General features: G+C 44.5%; 1 protein-coding gene across 3 annotated transcripts in view; it reads right to left on the reverse strand.

The window, feature by feature from the left end:
• Nucleotides 1–22,923, reverse strand: part of ssh1a (slingshot protein phosphatase 1a) — a 70,064-nt gene that overhangs the window by 24,773 nt on the left and 22,368 nt on the right. The window contains exon 1 of one of the 3 annotated variants that reach the window (XM_041886418.2): nt 325–692. The exons of the other annotated variants lie outside the window; for them this stretch is intronic. Within the exon in view, the coding sequence (XP_041742352.1) occupies nt 325–422 (98 nt within the window). The 5' untranslated portion in view covers nt 423–692. Of the gene's footprint in view, nt 1–324; nt 693–22,923 lie in introns of those variants that run through there. 3 annotated transcript variants of the gene reach the window in all.

Raw genomic sequence — 22,923 nt, forward strand, 5'->3', positions numbered from 1 at the left:
TAGCTAGGCTATATAACCTTTTACACAGGCAGAAAGGTTAGCAGGTATTGTTCCAAAAAGGACAGATAGTACACAGTAACATCCCAGTAGCCCTCCTATTGCATTTGTACACCACTGAGTATTATCTGCCGTACACATCTTCACATTCTACACAACTAAGAAGCACTGGGCGCACTGTCTTAGAACCACACACTAAGTTAGGCTAAATTAGGAAATCTAACAGCATTTCTATTCTTGTAGATCACACACTCCATCTATCTATCTATGAGGCACTGTTTCAGAACTTCCCACCCACTCCACACAGCAGCACGCTACTAAACTCACATGCGGCATATCTCGGTCTGGGTCAGAACGGCGTTCTCCACAAAATAGGGCAGCATCTTCAGCACAGCCTCCTGAGAGGACTCCACCACCAGATGCATTCTGTTGACCGGACGGAGAGAAATCTAGCCTCTTCCCTGACCCCTGTCTACAGCCCACTTCTTTGGATCCAAGTGTCGGAGTAAAGGAATGTAAAGAGAAATATCTTCAGGTCCTGACCCAATCCCTGGGTGACAGACTGACAGTTACTTAGTCCGGTCTCATCTGTGTGATGTAGGTAGGCAGCTGCCTTCTGCTGCGCTGTAGTGGCACTCCTCCTTCTCTCTTCATTTATCTATAGCCTACTTTTCCCCGTCCCTCTGTGTGTGAGTAAAGCAGTGATGAAAAGCAAAGTCAGAGTGCTCCTGCCTGAGGGGACTTGCTGCAGCGCACAGTCTCCAACCACAGCTTGAGGCAGAGGGCTGTGTCCTACCTCTCCTCCCTCTCTCTTAGGGACTCGCACACAATCCAACCTCCTCCTCCTCTCTCACACACAAACACGCACAAACACTGTATAGCCGGAAGTGATACGACTGGATTTTCTCAACATGAATTCTTCCCCAGCATGAAATACATTTTCCATCCTTATTCAATCAATTCTAAGAAGTCAACCAAACAATGTGTCTGTCCTAGTTCTCAGCTGCAGAGCAACAGGTTTCCACTTCAGCAGGGGAAAATAAGATCCTAATCCAGGATCCTATACTGCTGTCCAACAGAAACCTGCTATCAAAGACCTCAGAGAATGGCTTTCTTTCTTCCCTTCTCTGGGACCAGCAAAGCTACTTGTTCAATTGCAAAAGACAAAAGAAAACAGAGGGACTTTGGGCAACTTTCAGAATGGATGTCTTGATCTCCTTAGCTAGCAGGGGCCAGAGGCTGCATGCCACCCAACAAGTCAACTGACTCCCAGGCAGCGCTGCCATGGAGCTCCTAACATGGGCCAAGCATGGACAAGGAGGGCGGTGAGCCTGGCACACATAGCTCTGCCCAAATCTCATTAACCTCAGGGGAGGGACCAGCCCATCTCCCTCCTTTAAGACTGGCCACTGCTGCCTGTCACTCACTTCCATTCCCATCTGTTACTGTCAGTCACTCCACTCGTGTCACATATGGAGCAGGGTGTGTCTTGGCCGGGTTAGGAAGGAAAAACTTTAGAAAGAGTTGAGGAGTCTGTATTAGGCCTATGTTATGGTTTGAGGTAGACTCCTCTTTTCTCTAACACTTACACACACACACACACGTCATTCAACTAATCTGAGAGGATTTACTGACATAGACAAAAGGCAAGAGCCCTAGGACACATAACACCATCTACTCGTCAACAGGAAGAGCTCTGTGATACCTAACCAACAGGCTACTTGCTAGTCAACTGATCTCTAGGTGGAAAACTCCTTCAAAACCCCTGGAAAACTATATGTGATCAATATTGCCAGGAACAGTGGATTAGCCGAAGGCGGTGCTGCCACCAGCCCAGTGAGGACAGCTTTAGAAGCAGAGGGAGAACCCAGGCCTAGTCCATGTGACTGGGCATTAACAGAATTACTCTTGCAGCCAGATAGATAAGCACAGACTGCCGGTAATCTTCTCCTCTGAATCACCAGGTGTAATGGATTACTCTGAAGAGGACTCTCCACACAGAGACGCTCCAGAAGGGGAGTCGCTAGGCGGGTTACTCATGGACCCAGGGCTTTCTGAACAAACCAGCACAATGGAAGAAAAGCCTCTTCTCAGGGCTGGCTAGCTGTTGCATAATGTTGGCATTTTCCCACTGACACCAATGAAGGGGTGGGAGGTGGGGGGTATGGAGGTGGATGACCTCAACTACTCAGGTGTCAGTTGGAGAAAATGGTTTCCTTGAATCCTTCCAAATCAATGACATCAGCTTCCTCCCTTTGAATAGGCAGCACAGACACAAAAATGTACAACATTTTGAGTATCTGTCCAACAACCACATGGCCCCAGCACAAAATTCTAAAGTTCACAAACTAATGCCTTGCTGAACAAATGTACGACTTCTTTGAATTGCATAAACCACTCTAGATAAGGATGTTTTCTAAGTAAGCACACACAGCATGTAGCATCAAGTCAAGACTAAAGTGAAATAACACTTGACAGATGGGAGTTCTCCTGTATGTGAGATAAAACTGTCTCTCCTGTTTGTGCAACTCTTCAGTTTAAAGAGATCCTCCTATACTCTTGTATACTTTTTCGCCAGTAGTTCCAAAAGTAGCACTCATGAGCCAAAATTGCTAATCTCATGTTATTTTACACATTTTGCCATGAGGCTGACAGAATGTAAAGGTACAACCTTTTTTATTATTATTAATAAAATGCAACTAACTGGATTTATGTCCACTCCGTCAGACATCATAAACAACGTTTCATTTTTACAATTATTGGTTCTAGTGTTTAACACCGCCTGGCCTTTCAGCCTATATGTATAACGCTAGAGAAAGTTGCCGGGTGTCACCTTTAGCATATGCATCAGATGCATATCAACCCGCAAGGTGCTCAAACATAAGCACCAACGCTTGATAAATAGTACATAAACTTTTGTAAAGGATTAATTGAATGAAGAAATATTTGTGGACATTTTTTAAAAAATAGTTATTTGTTTAGATAGTGAAGGACATGTTTTGTATAATTCTAAAGTTCTAGAAAAAACGTAGGCCTACAGCCTATTTTAATTTCCCTTACAATAAAAACATTACAGTGTAATCCAATTGATCAACTTTATTTGTAGATTCGACTAGTAATAGAGTTACAGTAACTCATGAAGTCCAGTTACAGCTTCTTTTGACAAAGTAGAAAGAAAAAATAAGAAGAATAAATAATATTATAACCAGCCAGGTGCACAGGCAAAATGAAAAGCTCCAGTGCATGAACAATTGTAAAGGATGAATTGCATACAGTACCAGTCAAAAGTTTGGACACACCTACTCATTCAAGGGTTTTTCTTTATTTTTACTATTTTCTACATTGTAGAATAATAGTGAAGACATCAAAACTATGAAATAACACATATGGAATCATGTAGTAACCAAAAAAGTGTTAAACAAAATCAAAATATATTTTATATTTGAGATTCTTCAAATAGCCACCGTTTGCCTTGATTACAGCTTTGCACACTCTTGGCATTCTCTCAACCAGCTTCACCTGGAATGCGTTTCCAACGGTCTTGAAGGATTTCCCACATATGCTGGGCACTTGTTAGCTGCTTTTCCTTCACTCTGCGGTCCAACTCATCCAAAACCATCTCAATTGGGTTGAGGTCAGGGGATTGTGGAGGCCAGATCATCTGATGCAGCACTCCATCACTCTCCTTCTTGGTCAAATATCCCTTACACAGCCTGGAGGTGTGTTGAGTCATTGTCCTGTTGAAAAACAAATGATAGTCCCACTAAGCCCAAACCAGATGGGATGGCATATCGCTGCAGAATGCTGTGGTAGCCATGCTGGTTAAGTGTACCTTGAATTCTAAATAAATCACTGGGTGTCACCAGCAAAGCACCCCCACACCTCCTCCTCCATGCTTCACGGTGGGAACTACACATGCGTAGATCATCAGTTCACCTACTCTGCGTCTCACAAAGACACGGCAGTTGGAACCAAAAATCTCAAATTTGGACTCATCATTTTTTACATTTTAGTCATTTAGCAGACGCTCTTATCCAGAGCGACTTACAGTTAAGTGAGTGCATACATTTTAATACTGGCCCCCCGTGGGAATCGAACCCACAACCCTGGCGTTGCAAGCACCATGCTCTACCAACTGAGCTACACGGGAACCAAGGTCCATTGCTTGTGTTTCTTGGCCCAAGCAAGTCTCTTCTTCTTATTCCTCTTTAGTAGTGGTTTCTTTGCAGCAATTCGACCATGAAGGCCTGATTCACACAGTGTCCTCTGAACAGTTGATGTTGAGATGTGTGTTACTTGAACTCTGTGAAGCATTCATTTGGGCTGCAATTTCTGAGGCTGGTAACTCTAATGAACGTATCCTCTGCAGCAGAGGTAACTCTGGGGTATTCCTTTCCTGTGGCGGTCCTCATGGGAGCCAGTTTCATCATAGCGCTTGATGGTTTTTGCAACTGCACTTGAAGAAACGTTAAAAGTTCTTGACATTTTCCGGATTGACTGACCTTCATGTCTTAAAGTAATGATGGACTGTCTTTTCCCTTTGCTTATTTGAGCTGTTCTTGCCATAATATGGACTTGGTATTTTACCAAATAGGGCTATCTTCTGTATCCCCCCCTACCTTGTCACAACACAACTGATTGGCTCAAACGCATTAAGAAGGAAAGTAATTCCACAAATTAACCTCTACGGGATCTGTGTCCCTTATACGAGACGGTTGAGCTAACGTGCGCTAATGTGATTAGCATCACTATTTTAAGTAACAGCAAACTTTCCAGGACATAGACATGTCTTATATGGGCAGAAAGCTTAAATTCTTGTTAATCTAACTGCACTGTCCAATTTACAGTAGCTATTACAGTGAAAAAATACCATGCTATTGTTTGAGGAGAGTGCAAAACAACAAATAACGTATATCACGGCAACTGGTTTGATACATTCACCTCTGAAGGTAAATAATGTAGTTACATTCAGTAATCTTGCTCGGACTTGTCATCCTAAGGGTCCCAGAGATAAAATGTAGCATAGTATTGTTTGATAAAATCAATTTGTATATTCAAAATGTAGAAACTGGGTTCTACAGTTTGAACCCCTGCGGTCTCTGGCTCCACACCCACCCCGCCTGGCCATCTAGATGTGTGAAAGTTAGTGTATAAGCTAATGATCCATCATGTATGACATTCCTGGGAGTGTGTAAACTTACATTTTGTATTACCATATCATTTTTGTATGTTCTCTATAGTTATGTACTTGAAAATGTATCAATTGACACAAAATAGTCCAGTATTGCTATGCTTCACTGGATCAATCTGAAACTTTGCACACACACTGCTGCCATCTAGTGGCCAGAATCTAAATTGCGCCTAAACTGCAATATTATACCGTGGCCATTCTCTTGCATTTCAAAGATGGAATAAAAAATATATAATAAACGCATGTTTTTATTTTGTATTATCTTTTACCAGATCTAATGTGTTATATTCTCCTACATTAATTTCATATTTCCACAAACTTCAAAGTGTTCCCTTTCAAATGGTATCAAGAATATGCATATCCTTGCTTCAGGTCCTGAGCTACAGGCAGTTAGATTTGGGTATGTCATTTTAGGCGAAAATTGAAAAAAAGGGTCCGATCCTTAAGAGGTTAACAAGGCACACCTGTTAATTGAAATGCATTCCAGGTGACTACCTCATGACGCTGGTTGACAGAATGCCAAGAGTGTGCAAAGCTGTCATCAAGACAAAGGGTGGCTATTTGAAGAATCTCAAATATAAAATATACACTGCTCAAAAAAATAAAGGGAACACTTAAACAACACAATGTAACTCCAAGTCAATCACACTTCTGTGAAATCAAACTGTCCACTTAGGAAGCAACACTGATTGACAATACATTTCACATGCTGTTGTGCAAATGGAATAGACAACAGGTGGAAATTATAGGCAATTAGCAAGACACCCCCAATAAAGAAGTGGTTCTGCAGGTGGTGACCACAGACCACTTCTCAGTTCCTATGCTTCCTGGCTGATGTTTTGGTCACTTTTGAATGCTGGCGGTGCTTTCACTCTAGTGGTAGCATGAGACGGAGTCTACAACCCACACAAGTGGCTCAGGTAGTGCAGCTCATCCAGGATGGCACATCAATGCGAGCTGTGGCAAGAAGGTTTGCTGTGTCTGTCAGCGTAGTGTCCAGAGCATGGAGGCGCTACCAGGAGACAGGCCAGTACATCAGGAGACGTGGAGGAGGCCGTAGGAGGGCAACAACCCAGCAGCAGGACCGCTACCTCCGCCTTTGTGCAAGGAGGAGCACTGCCAGAGCCCTGCAAAATGACCTCCAGCAGGCCACAAATGTGCATGTGTCTGCTCAAACGGTCAGAAACAGACTCCATGAGGGTGGTATGAGGGCCCGACGTCCACAGGTGGGGGTTGTGCTTACAGCCCAACACCGTGCAGGACTTTTGGCATTTGCCAGAGAACACCAAGATTGGCAAATTCGCCACTGGCGCCCTGTGCTCTTCACAGATGAAAGCAGGTTCACACTGAGCACATGTGACAGACGTGACAGTCTGGAGACGCCGTGGAGAACGTTCTGCTGCCTGCAACATCCTCCAGCATGACCGGTTTGGCGGTGGGTCAGTCATGGTGTGGGGTGGCATTTCTTTGGGGGGGCCGCACAGCCCTCCATGTGCTCGCCAGAGGTAGCCTGACTGCCATTAGGTACCGAGATGAGATCCTCAGACCCCTTGTGAGACCATATGCTGGTGCGGTTGGCCCTGGGTTCCTCCTAATGCAAGACAATGCTAGACCTAATGCAAGACAATGGTGTGTCAGCAGTTCCTGCAAGAGGAAGGCATTGATGCTATGGACTGGCCCGCCCGTTCCCCAGACCTGAATCCAATTGAGCACATCTGGGACATTTACATTTACATTTACGTCATTTAGCAGACGCTCTTATCCAGAGCGACTTACAAATTGGTGCATTCACCTTATAGCCAGTGGGACAACCACTTTACAATGTGTTTATTTATTTATTTTATTTTTTGGAGGGGGGGTTGGGGTAAGGGAGGGGTAGAAGGATTACTTTATCCTATCCCAGGTATTCCTTAAAGAGGTGGGGTTTCAAATGTCTCCGGAAGGTGGTGAGTGACTCCGCTGTCCTGGCGTCGTGAGGGAGCTTGTTCCACCATTGGGGTGCCAGAGCAGCGAACCGTTTTGACTGGGCTGAGCATCTTGTCTCGCTCCATCCAACAACGCCACGTTGCACCACAGACTGTCCAGGAGTTGGCGGATGCTTTAGTCCAGGTCTGGGAGGGGATCCCTCAGGAGACCATCCGCCACCTCATCAGGAGCATGCCTAGGCGTTGTAGGGAGGTCATACAGGCACATGGAGGCCACACACACTACTGAGCCTCATTTTGACTTGTTTTAAGGATATTACATCAAAGTTGGATCAGCCTGTAGTGTGGTTTTCCACTTTAATTTTGAGGGTGACTCCAAATCCAGACCTCCATGGATTGATAAATTTGATTTCCATTGATCATTTTTGTGTGATTTTGTTGTCAGCACATTCAACTATGTAAAGAAAAAAGTATTTAATAAGATTATTTCATTCATTCAGATCTAGGATGTGTTGTTTAAGTGTTCCCTTTATTTTTTTGAGCAGTGTATTTTGATTTGTTGAACACTTTTGGTTACTACATGATTCCATATGTGTTATTTCATAGTTTTGATGTCTTCACTGTTATTCTATAATGTAGAAAATAGTAAAAATAAAGAAAACCCCTTGAATGAGTACATGTGTCCAAACTTTTGACTGGTACTGTAAATAAATATTAGTGGAAATATATTAATGACAAGATACAGTGAGGGAAAAAAGTATTTGATCCCCTTCTGATTTTGTACGTTTGCCCAATAACAAAGATATCATCAGTCTATAATTTTAATGGTAGGTTTATTTGAACAGTGAGAGACAGAATAACAACAACAAAATCCAGAAAAACGCATGTCAAAAATGTTATAAATTGATTTGCATTTTAATGAGGGAAATAAGCATTTGACCCCTCTGCAAAACATGACTTAGTACTTGGTGGCAAAACCCTTGTTGGCAATCACAGAGGTCAGACGTTCCTTGTAGTTGGCCACCAGGTTTGCACACATCTCAGGACGGATTTTGTCCCACTCCGCAGATCTTCTTTAAGTCATTAAGGTTTCGAGGCTGACGTTTGGCAACTCAAACCTTCAGCTCCCTCCACAGATTTTCTATGGGATTAAGGTCTGGAGACTGGCTAGGCCACTCCAGGACCTTAATGTGCTTCTTCTTGAGCCACTCCATTGTTGCCTTGGCCGTGTGTTTTGGGTCATTGTCATGCTGGAATACCCTATATATGTACCCTATATATATATACCCTATATATGCTGGAATAGCCTGTATATGTGCTTCTTGAGCAGGGGGACCTTGCGAGCGCTGCAGGATTTCAGTCCTTCACGGCGTAGAGTGTTACCAATTGTTTTCTTGGTGACTATGGTCCCAGCTGCCTTGAGATCATTGACAAGATCCTCCCGTGTAGTTCTGGGCTGATTCCTCACCGTTCTCATGATCATTGCAACTCCACGAGGTGGGATCTTGCATGGAGCCCCAGGCCGAGGGAGATTGACAGTTCTTTTGTGTTTCTTCCATTTGCGAATAATCGCACCAACTGTTGTCACCTTCTCACCAAGCTGCTTGGCGATGATCTTGTAGCCCATTCCAGCCTTGTGTAGGTCTACAATCTTGTCCCTGACATCCTTGGAGAGCTCTTTGGTCTTGGCCATGGTGGAGAGTTTGGAATCTGAATGATTGATTGCTTCTGTGGACCGGTGTCTTTTATACAGGTAACAAACAGATTTGGAGCACTCCCTTTAAGAGTGTGCGCCTAATCTCAGCTCGTTACCTGTATAAAAAGACACCTGGGAGACAGAAATCTTTCTGATTGAGAGGGGGTCAAATCCTGATTTCCCTCATTAAAATGCAAATCAACTTATAACATTTTTGACATGCGTTTTTCTGGATTTTTTTGTCGTTATTCTGTCTCTCACTGTTCAAATAAACCTACCATTAAAAATATAGACTGATCATTTCTTTGTCAGTGGGCAAACTTACAAAATCATCAGGGGATCAAATACCTTTTACCCCTCACTGTATAAACAGTCATTTGTTGATTGTATCGGACACTGTACTGTGCCCTTATACCCGTTCCTTTACACATTAATCAATCTTCTCTTCATGCTTCTAGTCCACAGTCAGCACACAGTTTCGGGGCTTTGTGTGAGCAAGCCCCACAAACAAATCAGTTGCACTGAACACAGGTTTTCATTGGCCTTGTTTCGTTTGCACCAGCCGCAGGTGTAGCATAATTTCTCTGAAGCGGTTGTATGTCATGGTCTCTCGGAAAAAGTCCATCCCATACCAACCAGACCAAAATGACTCCACATCCATGCTCTTTCAGCCATATGCCCCGCGGACATACAAGAGTGCAGTAAATGCTATTAGTTCATCCATTGACATGTCCCACATATTGTTTCCTTTTCTGTGTGCATGAGCAACAGTACAATCTCTGATGCGCTGTAACATCTGCATGTCACAAACTCGTCACTCTTTTCTACCAAACCGTGCCATCTCTCCCAGACTGCTGTCTCACCGTGGCAGTTGGGATCATCATCTCAGTTGGCACTGTTCTGGTTTTTCTGCGGCAAGGCTCAGCTATTGGAGGCGGAGGCTCGAAGTCAACATCAGAATCAGATGAAGACTCTTCATCAGCAACATCGATTTCAAGCTCAATATCCGATCCTCCATTCGACTCCAACTCATTGAAATTCTGCAGCATTTGCAATGCTGTCAGTGTCCATTCATTTGGTTCGGCTTGCCATTGTGAACTACACACATTGTAGGTTGTACTCCGTGTCGGATTTGACTCTCCGAGGGGAAATTATATACAATTTCCAGTGTTTCATAATAAAATAATTAGACCGCCCACAATTCTTCATCATCATTACACTATTGTTCTAAATTCAATCATCCTCTTCACCCTCATCATTCAGATCAATAAAATTCAAATCACTCTTCACCCTCCTCAATATCATTCAGTTCATTGAAGTCATATGACCCATTATCAGTTTCTATCTGGTTTCTATCGCCAACTCATCCATTGACAACAGAAAAGCATATTTTAATGTTATTATGTTAGTAGTTTTTGCTTAGTAGCCAGAGCAATGCTGCCGCGCGAGTGGTCATGTGCTGAATGCATGGACAGCAGGGATATTCTTGGAAAAAGTGAAATTTGGAAATAGAGCTGCACCTCTTGAATTATGAAAGTTGACAAAGTGTCATAGAAACTGCAGAATATTATATTTCTGATACTATATAGAAAACAAAATGTTTTACCTGCATGTGACTCTGTAAGAGGATTTGAAAAAGCGATGCTCTTTTCCCTGCATCTGTCAATTACAAGACGTGCCCATCTCTTCATGTACAATTAGAAAACTGATAGGTCTAATATTGTCACTCATCAGATTGTCAATTTAATCTTGTCTATAGGTTAACTCTTATTACAGTGCATTTGGAAAGTATTCAGACCCCTGACTTTTTCCACTTTGTTATGTTACAGCCTTACTCTAAAATGGATTCAATAGTTTTTTTCCCCTCAATCTACACACAATACCCCATAATGACAAAGCAAAAACTGGTTATCATTTTTTGCTAATTCATAAAAATAAATAACTAATCAAATTTACATAATTATTCAGACCCTTTAACTCAGTACTTTGTTGAAGCACCTTTGGCAGCAATTACAGCCTCGAGTCTTCTTGGGTATGACGCTACAAGCTTGGCAGACCTGTATTTGGGGAGTTTCTCACATTCTTCTCTGCAGATCCTCTCAAGCGCTGTCAGATTGGATGGGAAGCGTCGCTGCACAGCTATTTTCAGGTCTCTCCAGAGATGTTTGATCAGGTTCAAGTCCGGGCTCTGGCTGGGCAACTCAAGGACATTCAGAGACTTGTCCCGAAGCCACTCCTACGTTGTCTTGGCTGTGTGCTTAGGGTCATTGTCCTGTTGGAAGGTGAACCTTCACCCCAGACTGAGGTCCTGAGCACTCTGGAGCAGGTTTTCATCAAGGATCTCTCTGTACTGTGCCCTGTTCATCTTTTCCTGGATCCGGACTAGTCTCCCAGTCCCTGCCGCTGAAAAACATCCCCACAGCATGATGCTGCCACCACCACCATGCTTCACCGTAGAGATGGTGCCAGGTGTCCTCCAGACGTGACGCTTGGCATTCAGGCCAAAGAGTTCAATATTGGTTTCATTAGACCAGAGAATCTTGTTTCTCAAATCAAATTTGCCACATTCGCCGAATACAACAGGTGTAGACATTACAGTGAAATGCTTACTTACGAGCCCTTAACCAACAATGCAAAGTAAAACAAATAAAAAAAGAGCAGCAGTAAAATAAAATAACAGTAGGGGGGTACCGGTGCAGAGTCAATGTGCGTGGGCACCAGATAGTCGAGGTAATTGAGGTAATATGTACATGTGGGTAGAGTTAAAGTGACTATGCATAAATAATAAAACAGTAGCAGCAAAGTAAAAAAGGGGGACGGTTTGGGGGTGGGGGGGTAGTGCAAATTGTCCGGGTACCCAAGATTAGCTGTTCAGGAGTCTTATGGCTTGGGGGTAGAAGCTGTTGAGAAGTCTTTTGGACCTAGACTTGGCACCGCTTGCCGTGCGGTAGCAGAGAGAACAGTCTATGACTAGGGTGGCTGGAGTCTTTGACAATTTTGAGGGCCTTCCTCTGACACCGCCTGGTATAGAGGTCCTGGATGGCAGGAAGCTTGGCCCCAGTGATGTACTGGGCCATACGCACTACCCTCTGCAGTGCCTTGCGGTCGGAGGTAGAGCAGTTGCAAGACCAGGCGGTGATGCAACCAGTCAGGATGCTCTCGATGGTGCAGCTGTATAACTTTTTGAGGATCTGAGGACCCATGCCAAATGTTTTCAGTCTCCTGAGGGGGAATAGGCATTGTCGTGCCCTCTTCACGACTGTCTTGGTGTGTTTGGACCATGATAGTTCGTTGGTGATGTGGACACCAAGGAACTTGAAGCTCTCAACCTGTTCCACTACAGCCCCGTCGATGAGAATGGGGGCGTACTCAGTCCTCTTTTTTTTCCTGCAGTCCACAATCATCTCCTTTGTCTTGATCACGTTGAGGGAGAGGTTGTTATCCTGGCACCACACGGCCAGGTCTCTGACCTCCTCCCTATAGGCTGTCTCATCGTTGCCAGTGCTCAGGCCTACAACTGTTGTGTCGTCGGCAAACTTAATGATGGTGTTGGAGTCGTGCCTGGCCATGCAGTCATGGGTGAACAGGGAGTACAGGAGGGGACTGAGCACGCACCCCTGAGGGGCCCCCGTGTTGAGGATCAGCGTGGCAGATGTGTTGTTACCTACCCTTACCACCTGGGGCCCCTCAGGGCCCGTCAGGAAGTCCAGGATCCAGTTGCAGAGGGAGGTGTTTAGTCCCAGGATCCTTAGCTTAGTGATGAGCTTTGAGGGCACTATGGTGTTGAACGCTAAGCTGTTGTCAATTAAAAGCATTCTCACGTAGGTGTTCCTCTTGTCCAGGTGGGAAAGGGCAGTGTGGAGTGCAATAGAGATTGCATCATCTGTGGATCTGTTGGGGCGGTATGCAAATTGGAGTGGGTCTAGGGTTTCTGGGATAATGGTGTTGATGTGAGCCATGACCAGCCTTTCAAAGCACTTCATGGCTACAGACTTGAGTGCTACGGGTTGGTAGTCATTTAGGCAGGTTATCTTAGTGTCCTTGGGCACAGGGACTATGGTGGTCTGCTTGAAACATGTTGGTATTACAGACTCAGTCAGGGACATGTTGAAAATGTCAGTGAAGACACTTGCCAGTTGGTCAGCACATGCTCGGAGTACACGTCCTGGTAATCCGTCTGGCCCTGTGGCCCTGCTTAAAAAAGTCTTACTCACATCGGCTACGGAGAGCGTGATCACATAGTCATCCGAAACAGCTGGTGCTCCCATGCATGCTTCAGTGTTGCTTGCCTCGAAGCGAGCATAGAAGTGATTTAGCTCGTCTGGTAGGCTTGTGTCACTGGGCAGCTCGCGGCTGTGCTTCCCTTTGTAGTCTGTAATAGTTTTCAAGCCCTGCCACATCCGACGAGCGTCAGAGCCGGTGTAGTAAAGGACTCTCATGGTCTGAGAGTCCTTTAGGTGCCTTTTGGAAAACTCCAAGTGGGCTGTCATGTGCCTTTTGCTGAGGAGTAGCTTCAGTCTGGCCACTCTACCATAAAGGCTTGATTGGTGGAGTGCTGCAGAGATGGTTGTCCTTCTGGAAGGTTCTCCCATCTCCACAGAGGAACTCTGGAGCTCTGTCAGAGTGACCATCGGGTTCTTGGTCACCTCCTTGACCAAGGCCCCCACCTCCCTGACCATTGCTCATTTTGGCCGGGCAGCCAGCTCTAGGAAGAGTCTTGGTGGTTCCAGACTTCTTCCATTTAAGAATGATGGAGGCCACCGTGTTCTTGGGGACCTTCAATGCTGCAGACATTTTTTGGTATCCTTCCCCAGATCTGTGCCTCGACACAATCCTGTCTCGAAGCTCTACAGACAATTCTTTCGACCTCATGGCTTGGTTTTTGCTCTTACAGTAAGGGAAAAAAGTATTTGATCCCCTGCTGATTTTGTACATTTGCCCACTGACAAAGAAATGATCAGTCTATCATTTTAATGGTAGGTTTATTTGAACAGTGAGAGACAGAATAACAACAAAAACATCCAGAAAAACGCATGTCAAAAATGTTATAAATTGATTTGCATTTTAAATGAGGGAAATAAGTATTTGACCCCCTCTCAATCAGAAAGATTTCTGGCTCCCAGGTGTCTTTTATACAGGTAACGAGCTGAGATTAGGCGCACACTCTTAAAGGGAGTGCTCCTAATCTCAGTTTGTTACCTGTATAAAAGACACCTGTCCACAGAAGCAATCAATCAATCAGATTCCAAACTCTCCACCATGGCCAAGACCAAAGAGCTCTCCAAGGATGTCAGGGACAAGATTGTAGACCTACACAAGGCTGGAATGGGCTACAAGATCATCGCCAAGCAGCTTGGTGAGAAGGTGACAACAGTTGGTGCGATTATTCGCAAATGGAAGAAACACAAAATAACTGTCAATCTCCCTCGGCCTGGGGCTCCATGCAAGATCTCACCTCGTGGAGTTGCAATGATCATGAGAATGGTGATGAATCAGCCCAGAACTACACTGGAGGATCTTGTCAATGATCTCAAGGCAGCTGGGACCATAGTCACCAAGAAAACAATTGGTAACACACTACGCCATGAAGGACTGAAATCCTGCAGCGCCCGCAAGGTCCCCCTGCTCAAGAAAGCACATATACAGGCCCATCTGAAGTTTGCCAATGAACATCTGAATGATTCAGAGGAGAACTGGGTGAAAGTGTTGTGGTCAGATGAGACCAAAATCGAGCTTTGGCATCAACTCAACTCGCCGTGTTTGGAGGAGGAGGAATGCTGCCTATGACCCCAAGAACACCATCCTCACCGTCAAACATGGAGGTGGAAACATTATGCTTTGGGGGGTGTTTTTCTGCTAAGGGGACAGGACAACTCACCGCATCAAAGGGACGATGGACGGGGCCATGTACCGTCAAATCTTGGGTGAGAACCTCCTTCCCTCAGCCAGGGCATTGAAAATGGGTAGTGGATGGGTATTCCAGCATGACAATGACCCAAAACACACGGCCAAGGCAACAAAGGAGTGGCTCAAGAAGAAGCACATTAAGGTCCTGGAGTGGCCTAGCCAGTCTCCAGACCTTAATCCCATAGAAAATCTGTGGAGGGAGCTGAAGGTTTGAGTTGCCAAACGTCAGCCTCGAAACCTTAATGACTTGGAGAAGATCTGCAAAGAGGAGTGGGACAAAATCCGTCCTGAGATGTGTGCAAACCTGGTGGCCAACTACAAGGAACGTCTGACCTCTGTGATTGCCAACAAGGGTTTTGCCACCAAGTACTAAGTCATGTTTTGCAGAGGGGTCAAATGCTTATTTCCCTCATTAAAATGCATATCAATTTATAACATTTTTGACATGCGTTTTTTTGGATTTTGTTCTTGTTATTCTGTCTCACTGTTCAAATAAACCTACCAGTAAAATTATAGACTGATCATGTCTTTGTCAGTGGGCAAACGTACAAAATCAGCAGGGGATCAAATACTTTTTTCCCCCTCACTGTAGACTGGTGTGTGCCGTTCTATATCATGTCCAATCAATTGAATTTACCACAGGTGGACTCCAATCAAGTTGTAGAAACATCAAGGATCAAGGATGATCAATGGAAACAGGATGGACCTGAGCTCCATTTCGAGTCTCATAGCAAAGGGTCTGAATACTTAAGTAAATAAGGTATCTTTATGTAACAATGTCTAAAAACCTGTTTTCGCTTTGTCATTATGGGGTATTATTCGTGCATGTATGTGTAGTGTGTCCATATATGAGTCTGTTATGGTTGTAACAGTCTATGGTGGTGTGTAGTCTGTTTATAGGAGTGTGCTCTGGTTGTAACATGCAGAGAGTGTGTGTGTGTGTGTGTGTCTCCCTCCCCAGGGTTATGAGCGTGTGCGGCGGCACAGCGAGGAAGAGCTTTCCCTGATGAGGGCTCATGACATGGAGGAAGGCAGTGTCCACAGTGACCTCTCCACCAGCAGAGAGCACCAGAAAGAGGAGGTTAGCTGATTCAGTCATCAGTACACTATGGGTACTAGGGTTGAATGGCGGGAACCCAGTTACCGAGATGTACCGGGATTTACCGCCCAAAGCCACTCCCATTTCCCAGGATAAATAACTGTGAGAAACCGGTAAATTATAATAAATGATTAATATGAACAGCATGGCGTTAAATTATATGCGATGTCTAAATCTGGCTTCTCTATGGCCTCATGATGAATCAATGCTCATGGTGGGGACAGACAGCCCATCTCAGTATGGAGCGCAGTTCACAATGCATGTAGACCTACGTATCATCTCATCATGGTAACTGTTTTTCTTGTGACAGGTAGGTCTACATTTGATACAGCATAACCTATGCTACAGTAATATAAAGACCGAATGCGCGTTTAATTTACCCATCTCCATCTGGCATTCATGGGTCACCTTTTTTAAATTGTAAATATATATATATTTTTGCAGCTGCAGAGTTTTAAAACAGCCTATCACTTGAGTATCGTTGCTTTATATCCGTGTACACGAAAGCACTCTCTTCCAGTCTTTCTCTCTCCATCAACTCCATTCAAATTGCATTCCAAAATACATAATCCTGTTCAAGATTGATATATATATATATAGCCCTATATATATGTCCTAGCCTACCTCTTTCAGGTAATAAATTCAATGCAGTATTAGCCTTATATTTAGCTAATTAATGATGGGTTATGCATAATAAGCTTCTAACTTATAGCCTCTGTCTCTTGCGCAATACGTAAGCACCTGTGCTCCGGTGGGCTTTCTCCTTAAAAAACGCTCCGTAGCTCTTGGAGTCCCATGCAGGAAAAGCTAGACTAGAATAGCTTGCTGGACATTATTTTTGTAGCATTTCTTATACCCAATAGACTATTCGAAGAGGGACGCAAGCTCTTTTTTGCTGAATGTTAAATACAGCAGCCAATAGAACTCACAGGTAGTTTGAAAGAAGAGTGAACGCGGGATGGCGGTAGGCTATAGCAGTTATTTATTCAGACCCATAACCATTAAATCTTTGTCATCTAATTCTAGTCCTATATTATTCAAGGATGTCATTAGAATGATGAAGATAAGGAAAACGAAACTTATGTCATGACGTGCCTTTCATTATTGTGATGACTATTATTTATTGAATGATTACCTACTATGTTTAATTGTTACTAGATTAAATTAATCATGTAACAATTAACTCATTAGGAATTTGGGGCACCACGGGAAAAGTTGTTTAACAAGTTACCGTTTCCCGAATTAACTATAAAGATATTGTGACGTCACGAGAGGCTACACAGCTTTCAGCGGGATTGCTCAAGTAGTGCAAGGAGACAAGGTTCAAACAAAACAAGGATTTTATTATAGGTCTTGGGAAATTAACGAAAATATAACAAAATTCTGTTCTCTTGTGGCTCTTTAAGGGTTAACAGTTCAGGGATGTCTCTTCCACATCCAAAATCATAATTCTCACTCGCTCAGATAACTTTTCCCCAGCCTTACTGTAGTCCACGTTGCAGCTAGTGGCCAACCCAGCAAAAAGTCCTTCCAAATGTCTCTCACGTATTTCCACAGGTGCATATATCCAAAGGTGAGTATTTCCCAAAGGTAAGTATCTCCAAATCCTTATATTCCTCATGGAAGTGGACGTGCAGCACTCTTGTCCTCCAGAGAGCCCAGGTTGGAGACTGTGTCTCTTCCCTTCCCAAACCTTCAGCTCATCAGCTCCTCATTTGTTTCAGCTGCGTGGGAAGATTGGCCATAGAGGGGTGGAGTTCCCGACCATACCAGCAGATGGAGCCATAGCTGTCTGGGTTTGCAGCCACCTCAGGGGGATGTAACGTCCCTCCAGGACACAGCCTCTCGTGACATCACACATCCCCTCCTCGGGACCGACGTCCCTCGTCGGGTAAAGGCAGCGAAGAAGGCATCACGCCGGGAGAGGGCGTCCGCATTGCCGTGGTGCTTGCCAGACTGCTCTCTCTTCAACTCCTCCAACTCTAGGACCAGGGACTCAGCCTCCTGTTGTCTCTCCTTGAGTTTCTTACTGAACGCATCAGCCTTGGTTTTAGCAGAGTTTAGCTTCTGTTGAGCAGCTTTCGACTTGATGAGGGGGAAAAAATAATGTAATCAACTTTAGAATATAGGCTGTAACGTAACAAAATGTGGAAAAATTCAAGCGGTCTGATAACTTTCCGAATGCACTGTATGTGTGACATTAGTTCCGGTGTAGTTTAGGTGTTGTTTCGATGGGCCAGCTGTGAAGGCTGACTGGCATCATTTGTTTCCTGCTCATCAACGTGGATTTAGTCAAGCATATGTTTTTGCATTATTTGCATGTTTTCGTTTCCCTTACAATAAATTCAATTAGTAATAGAGTTACAGTAAATAAAACAGTCCTGTAACAGCTTCTTTTTACAAAGTAAAACGTAAAAGAGAATGGTATCAACCAGCACAGTCAAATTATTAACATGAGCGCCAACACTGATAAATAGGCATAAAAAACTAATCATTACACTATTGTTGTTACACTATTGTTGCTCTACAACATTCGGAGAGTACGACCCTGCACAGGGGGCGGCACAGGTCCTACACAGGAAGCGGCACAGGTCCTAATCCAGGCACTTGTCATCTCCCGTCTGGATTACTGCAACTCGCTGTTGGCTGGGCTCCCTGCCTGTGCCATTAAACCCCTACAACTCATCCAGAATGCCGCAGCCCGTCTGGTGTTCAACCTTCCCAAGTTCTCTCACGTCACCCCGCTCCTCCGCACACTCCACTGGCTTCCAGTTGAAGCTCGCATCTGTTACAAGACCATGGTGCTTGCCTATGGAGCTGTGAGGGGAACGGCACCTCTGTACCTTCAGGCTCTGATCAGTCCCTACACCCAAACGAGGGCATTGCGTTCATCCACCTCTGGCCTGCTGGCTCCCCTTCCTCTGCGGAAGCATAGTTCCCGCTCAGCCCAGTCAAAACTGTTCGCTGCTCTGGCACCCCAATGGTGGAACAAGCTCCCTCACGACGCCAGGACAGCGGAGTCACTCACCACCTTCCGGAGACATTTGAAACCCCACCTCTTTAAGGAATACCTGGGATAGGATAAAGTAATCCTTCTACCCCCCCCCCCAAAAAAAAATAAAAAAATAATAATAATACATTTGTAAAGTGGTTATCCCACTGGCTATAGGGTGAATGCACCAACTTGTAAGTCGCTCTGGATAAGAGCGTCTGCTAAATGACGTAAATGTAAATGTAAAATGTAAATGTTGTTCTAAATTATACTGAACAAAAATATAAACCCAACATGTAAAGTGTTGATCCCATATTTCATGAGCTAAAATAAAAGATCCAAAAATGTTCCATATGCAGAAAAAGCTTATTTCTCTCCAATTTTGTGCACAAATTTGTTTATATCCCTGTTAGTGAGCATTTCTCCTTTGCCAAGATAATCCATCCACCTGACAGGTGTGGCATATCAAGAAGCTGATTAAACAGTATGATCATTACACAGGTGCACCTTGGGCTGGGGACAATAAAATACTAAAATGTGCAGTTTTGTCACACAACACAATACCACAGATGTCTTAAGTTTTGAGGGAGCATGCAATTGGCATGCTGACTGCAGGAATGTCTACCAGAGCTGTTGCCAGATAATTGAACCTTCATTTCTCTACCATAATTCGCCTCTGTCGTGAAACTGAGGAGTATTTCTGTCTGTAATAAAGCCCTTTTGTGGGGAGAAACTAATTCTGATTGGCTGGGCCTGGCTCCCCAGTGGCTGGGCCTGGCTCCCCAGTGGGTGGGCCTATGCCCTCCCAGGCCCACCCATAGCAGCACTCCTGCCTATTCATGTGTAATCCATAGACCAAATAAAAGCGTTGAAATTGTTGCATGTTGCGTTTATATTTTTGTTTAGTATAAATCAACCTTATCATTCACTTAGGCCTTATTTAAATTCAATTGTGAAATAAAGTGCACAATTATCACCCATGCATCCATTTGTCATTCATTTAGTGAGGAGAGAGAGAGCGAGAGACTCATTAGCACCTGGCTGAGTACCAATGTCCTACAGCACATTGTCTTGATGGATTAAGTTGGGAATAGGTGTCAGAAGAAGAAAACAAACTGGTAAAAGGCTCTAAATGCTTTTCTGTTTGTGATTTCAAAATTCGGACAAATGAGCAGTGTAAAATACAAACATTTAGGAAACGTCAGGAAATAGCTTTATTTGGGGCAGATTTTCTTTTATTTACGAAATCAAACATCAATGGCCGTTGGCCTATGGCGGTTCTAGCATTTAAGGCCTTGATTGTTTAATTAGAACATTCGATTATTCAAATATATACAAATCTCCAAACTTCTTTTTGTTTGTTTTCTAGCACTATTAAATGCTCCAGTGCTAATTTAGTTAGTATTTTGGCATGTTCGTCTGGACTTAGAACATTAAAAACATGTATAAAGCAAACATTATCCCTCAGGTCTAGCAAGGCAAATACTTCAATTGTTTAAGCATATGTTGCAAAACAGTGATTCAAATATTTATTCTGAATATTGACAAAAACATATTGACTCCAACAGTGACGGAATTGACAGATACGAGTTGACAGATACCGAAAACAGACATTTTTGCATCTAAAACTAATAGTTCAATACAAACATTTGTAAAATATGGAAAATTATTCATTTGAAAATCTCCAATAAAAACAACCATGCCATCACATCTTTCAGCACTCTGACGGAGTTGACGATAGACAAAAATCTGATGGAGTTGATGTTTAAATCTATCAAAAGTATTTATCTTTACTGACCATGAGTGGTCTTGTTGCACTACATGTAATGAGGACATGAAGAAGGGGTCCTTATGGTATAGCTGACCCTGCTTAAAATAAATGGTCTACTTTTGAAACGACTGTATGGCTGGTTTTAGTGAGACACAGAACTTCTCTTTGATCCATTTTATTTTGGCAGAGGTCAATCATCAGAGGACATTTAAGTAATAGTATGTAAATAATAAAAATATAGGTTATGATCAGAGTATTTTTTGTTATTATCCGCGATCGGAAAAAAATAATTTTCGGGTGCCAGCGCTCATCTTTCAGTCAAATGCAAGGTGCTAGGTGATCTAAATAACTAAACTAGCTAGCTTTCCTGTCTGTAAAGAGAAGGACGTTGATCCTGCTTCTCTGATAGAAATACAGCTTCACTTTAATCAAAGTCCACTCGCTTTGCTTCATAATTTCACCTGACCACTTCTCCTTGTGTGGCGGGTGATTTCGGACGGAGTCAGGCGCAGGAGGGTAAATCACACTGGAGTAAAACAAGGCACACGGGTGAATATCCCGGCGATACAAATACAAAGTAGCTCCACTGAGCTATAATACCTCCACAATAAACAATCACACACAAAGACAAGGGGGCAGAGGGAACCAGGTGTGTGTAATAAACAAGACAAAACAAATGGAATGATGCGATGAGGAGCGGCAGTGGCTAGAAGGCCGGTGACGACAAACGCCGAAGCCTGCCCGAACAAGGAGGGGAGGCAACATCGGAGGAAGTAGTGACAGTACCCGTGTGCCTTGACGCGCAGCTCCAGCAGCGCGCCGACACCGTCCTCGGGGACAGCCAGGAGGACGCGGAGCAGGGCAAGCCAGATGGCGACGGTGGAAGTCCCTCAACAGGGAGGGATCAAGGATATCCCTCACCGGGACCCAGCACCGCTCCTCTGGACCGTACCCCTCCATGGGCCGAATATGCTGTGATGTCACGAGAGGCTGTGTCCTGGAGGGACGTTACATCCCCCTGAGGTGGCTGCAAACCCAGACAGCTATGGCTCCATCTGCTGGTATGGTCGGGAACTCCACCCCTCTATGGCCAATCTTCCCACGCAGCTGAAACAAATGAGGAGCTGATGAGCTGAAGGTTTTGGGAAGGGAAGAGACACAGTCTCCAACCTGGGCTCTCTGGAGGACAAGAGTGCTGCCCGTCCACTTCCATGAGGAATATAAGGATTTGGAGATACTTACCTTTGGGAAATACTCACCTTTGGATATATGCACCTGTGGAAATACGTGAGAGACATTTGGAAGGACTTTTTGCTGGGTTGGCCACTAGCTGCAACGTGGACTACAGTAAGGCTGGGGAAAAGTTATCTGAGCGAGTGAGAATTATGATTTTGGATGTGGAAGAGACATCCCTGAACTGTTAACCCTTAAAGAGCCACAAGAGAACAGAATTTTGTTATATTTTCGTTAATTTCCCAAGACCTATAATAAAATCCTTGTTTTGTTTGAACCTTGTCTCCTTGCACTACTTGAGCAATCCCGCTGAAAGCTGTGTAGCCTCTCGTGACGTCACAGATGGTGGAGAATACAGGCAAGCTCAAGCGTTAATAGTGCATGTCAGAGGAGGATACCGAAGGTTTGATCACCCAGTTTTCCAAGTTGGCCGTAGGCTCCCCGCCGACGGAAATGGAGGACATATTGAAAGCCCTTGTTGCTGGCCAGCAAGCCCAGATGCAAGCAAACGTGGCTCTCTTGGAGGAGCAAAAGAAAGCCAACCTTCTGAAGGCAGAGGAATTGCAGTTGCAGAGACAGAGGGTTGTCCAAAATACCCGTCCAATAAAGGCAAGTGACTTTATATCTAAGATGGGAGCTACCGATGACATTGAGGCATACCTGCATGCATTTGAGGCCACGGCCACTAGGGAAGCCTGGCCCAAGCAACAGTGGGTTGGTCTGTTAGCCCCCCTTTCTAACCGGGGAATCGCTGAATGCTGTCCGGGACCTGGGCCCTGACCAGGTTACTGACTATGATGCCCTGAAGTCTGAGATCCTCAGCAGATATGGACTCACAAAGTTTGGTATGGCCCAGCGCTTTCACAGCTGGACCTTCCAACCAGACCAACCTCCTCGGGCGCAGATGCATGAACTTGTCCGAATCGCAAGGAAATGGCTGGATCCGCAGAGGAATACAGCAGCGGCGGTGGTGGAGGCCGTTGTGGTGGATCGTTACCTACGCGCCCCTGCCTTATGAGGCAAAACGGTTCATCAGTCAACAGGCCTTGACCACGGCTGATCTGACCGTGGAAGCTGTGGAAAAGTACCAGGCCACAGCGGAGATGCTGAAT

Source organism: Coregonus clupeaformis, chromosome 18 (genome assembly GCF_020615455.1).
Source record: "Coregonus clupeaformis isolate EN_2021a chromosome 18, ASM2061545v1, whole genome shotgun sequence".
In the NCBI taxonomy this organism is placed as follows: Eukaryota; Metazoa; Chordata; class Actinopteri; order Salmoniformes; family Salmonidae; genus Coregonus; species Coregonus clupeaformis.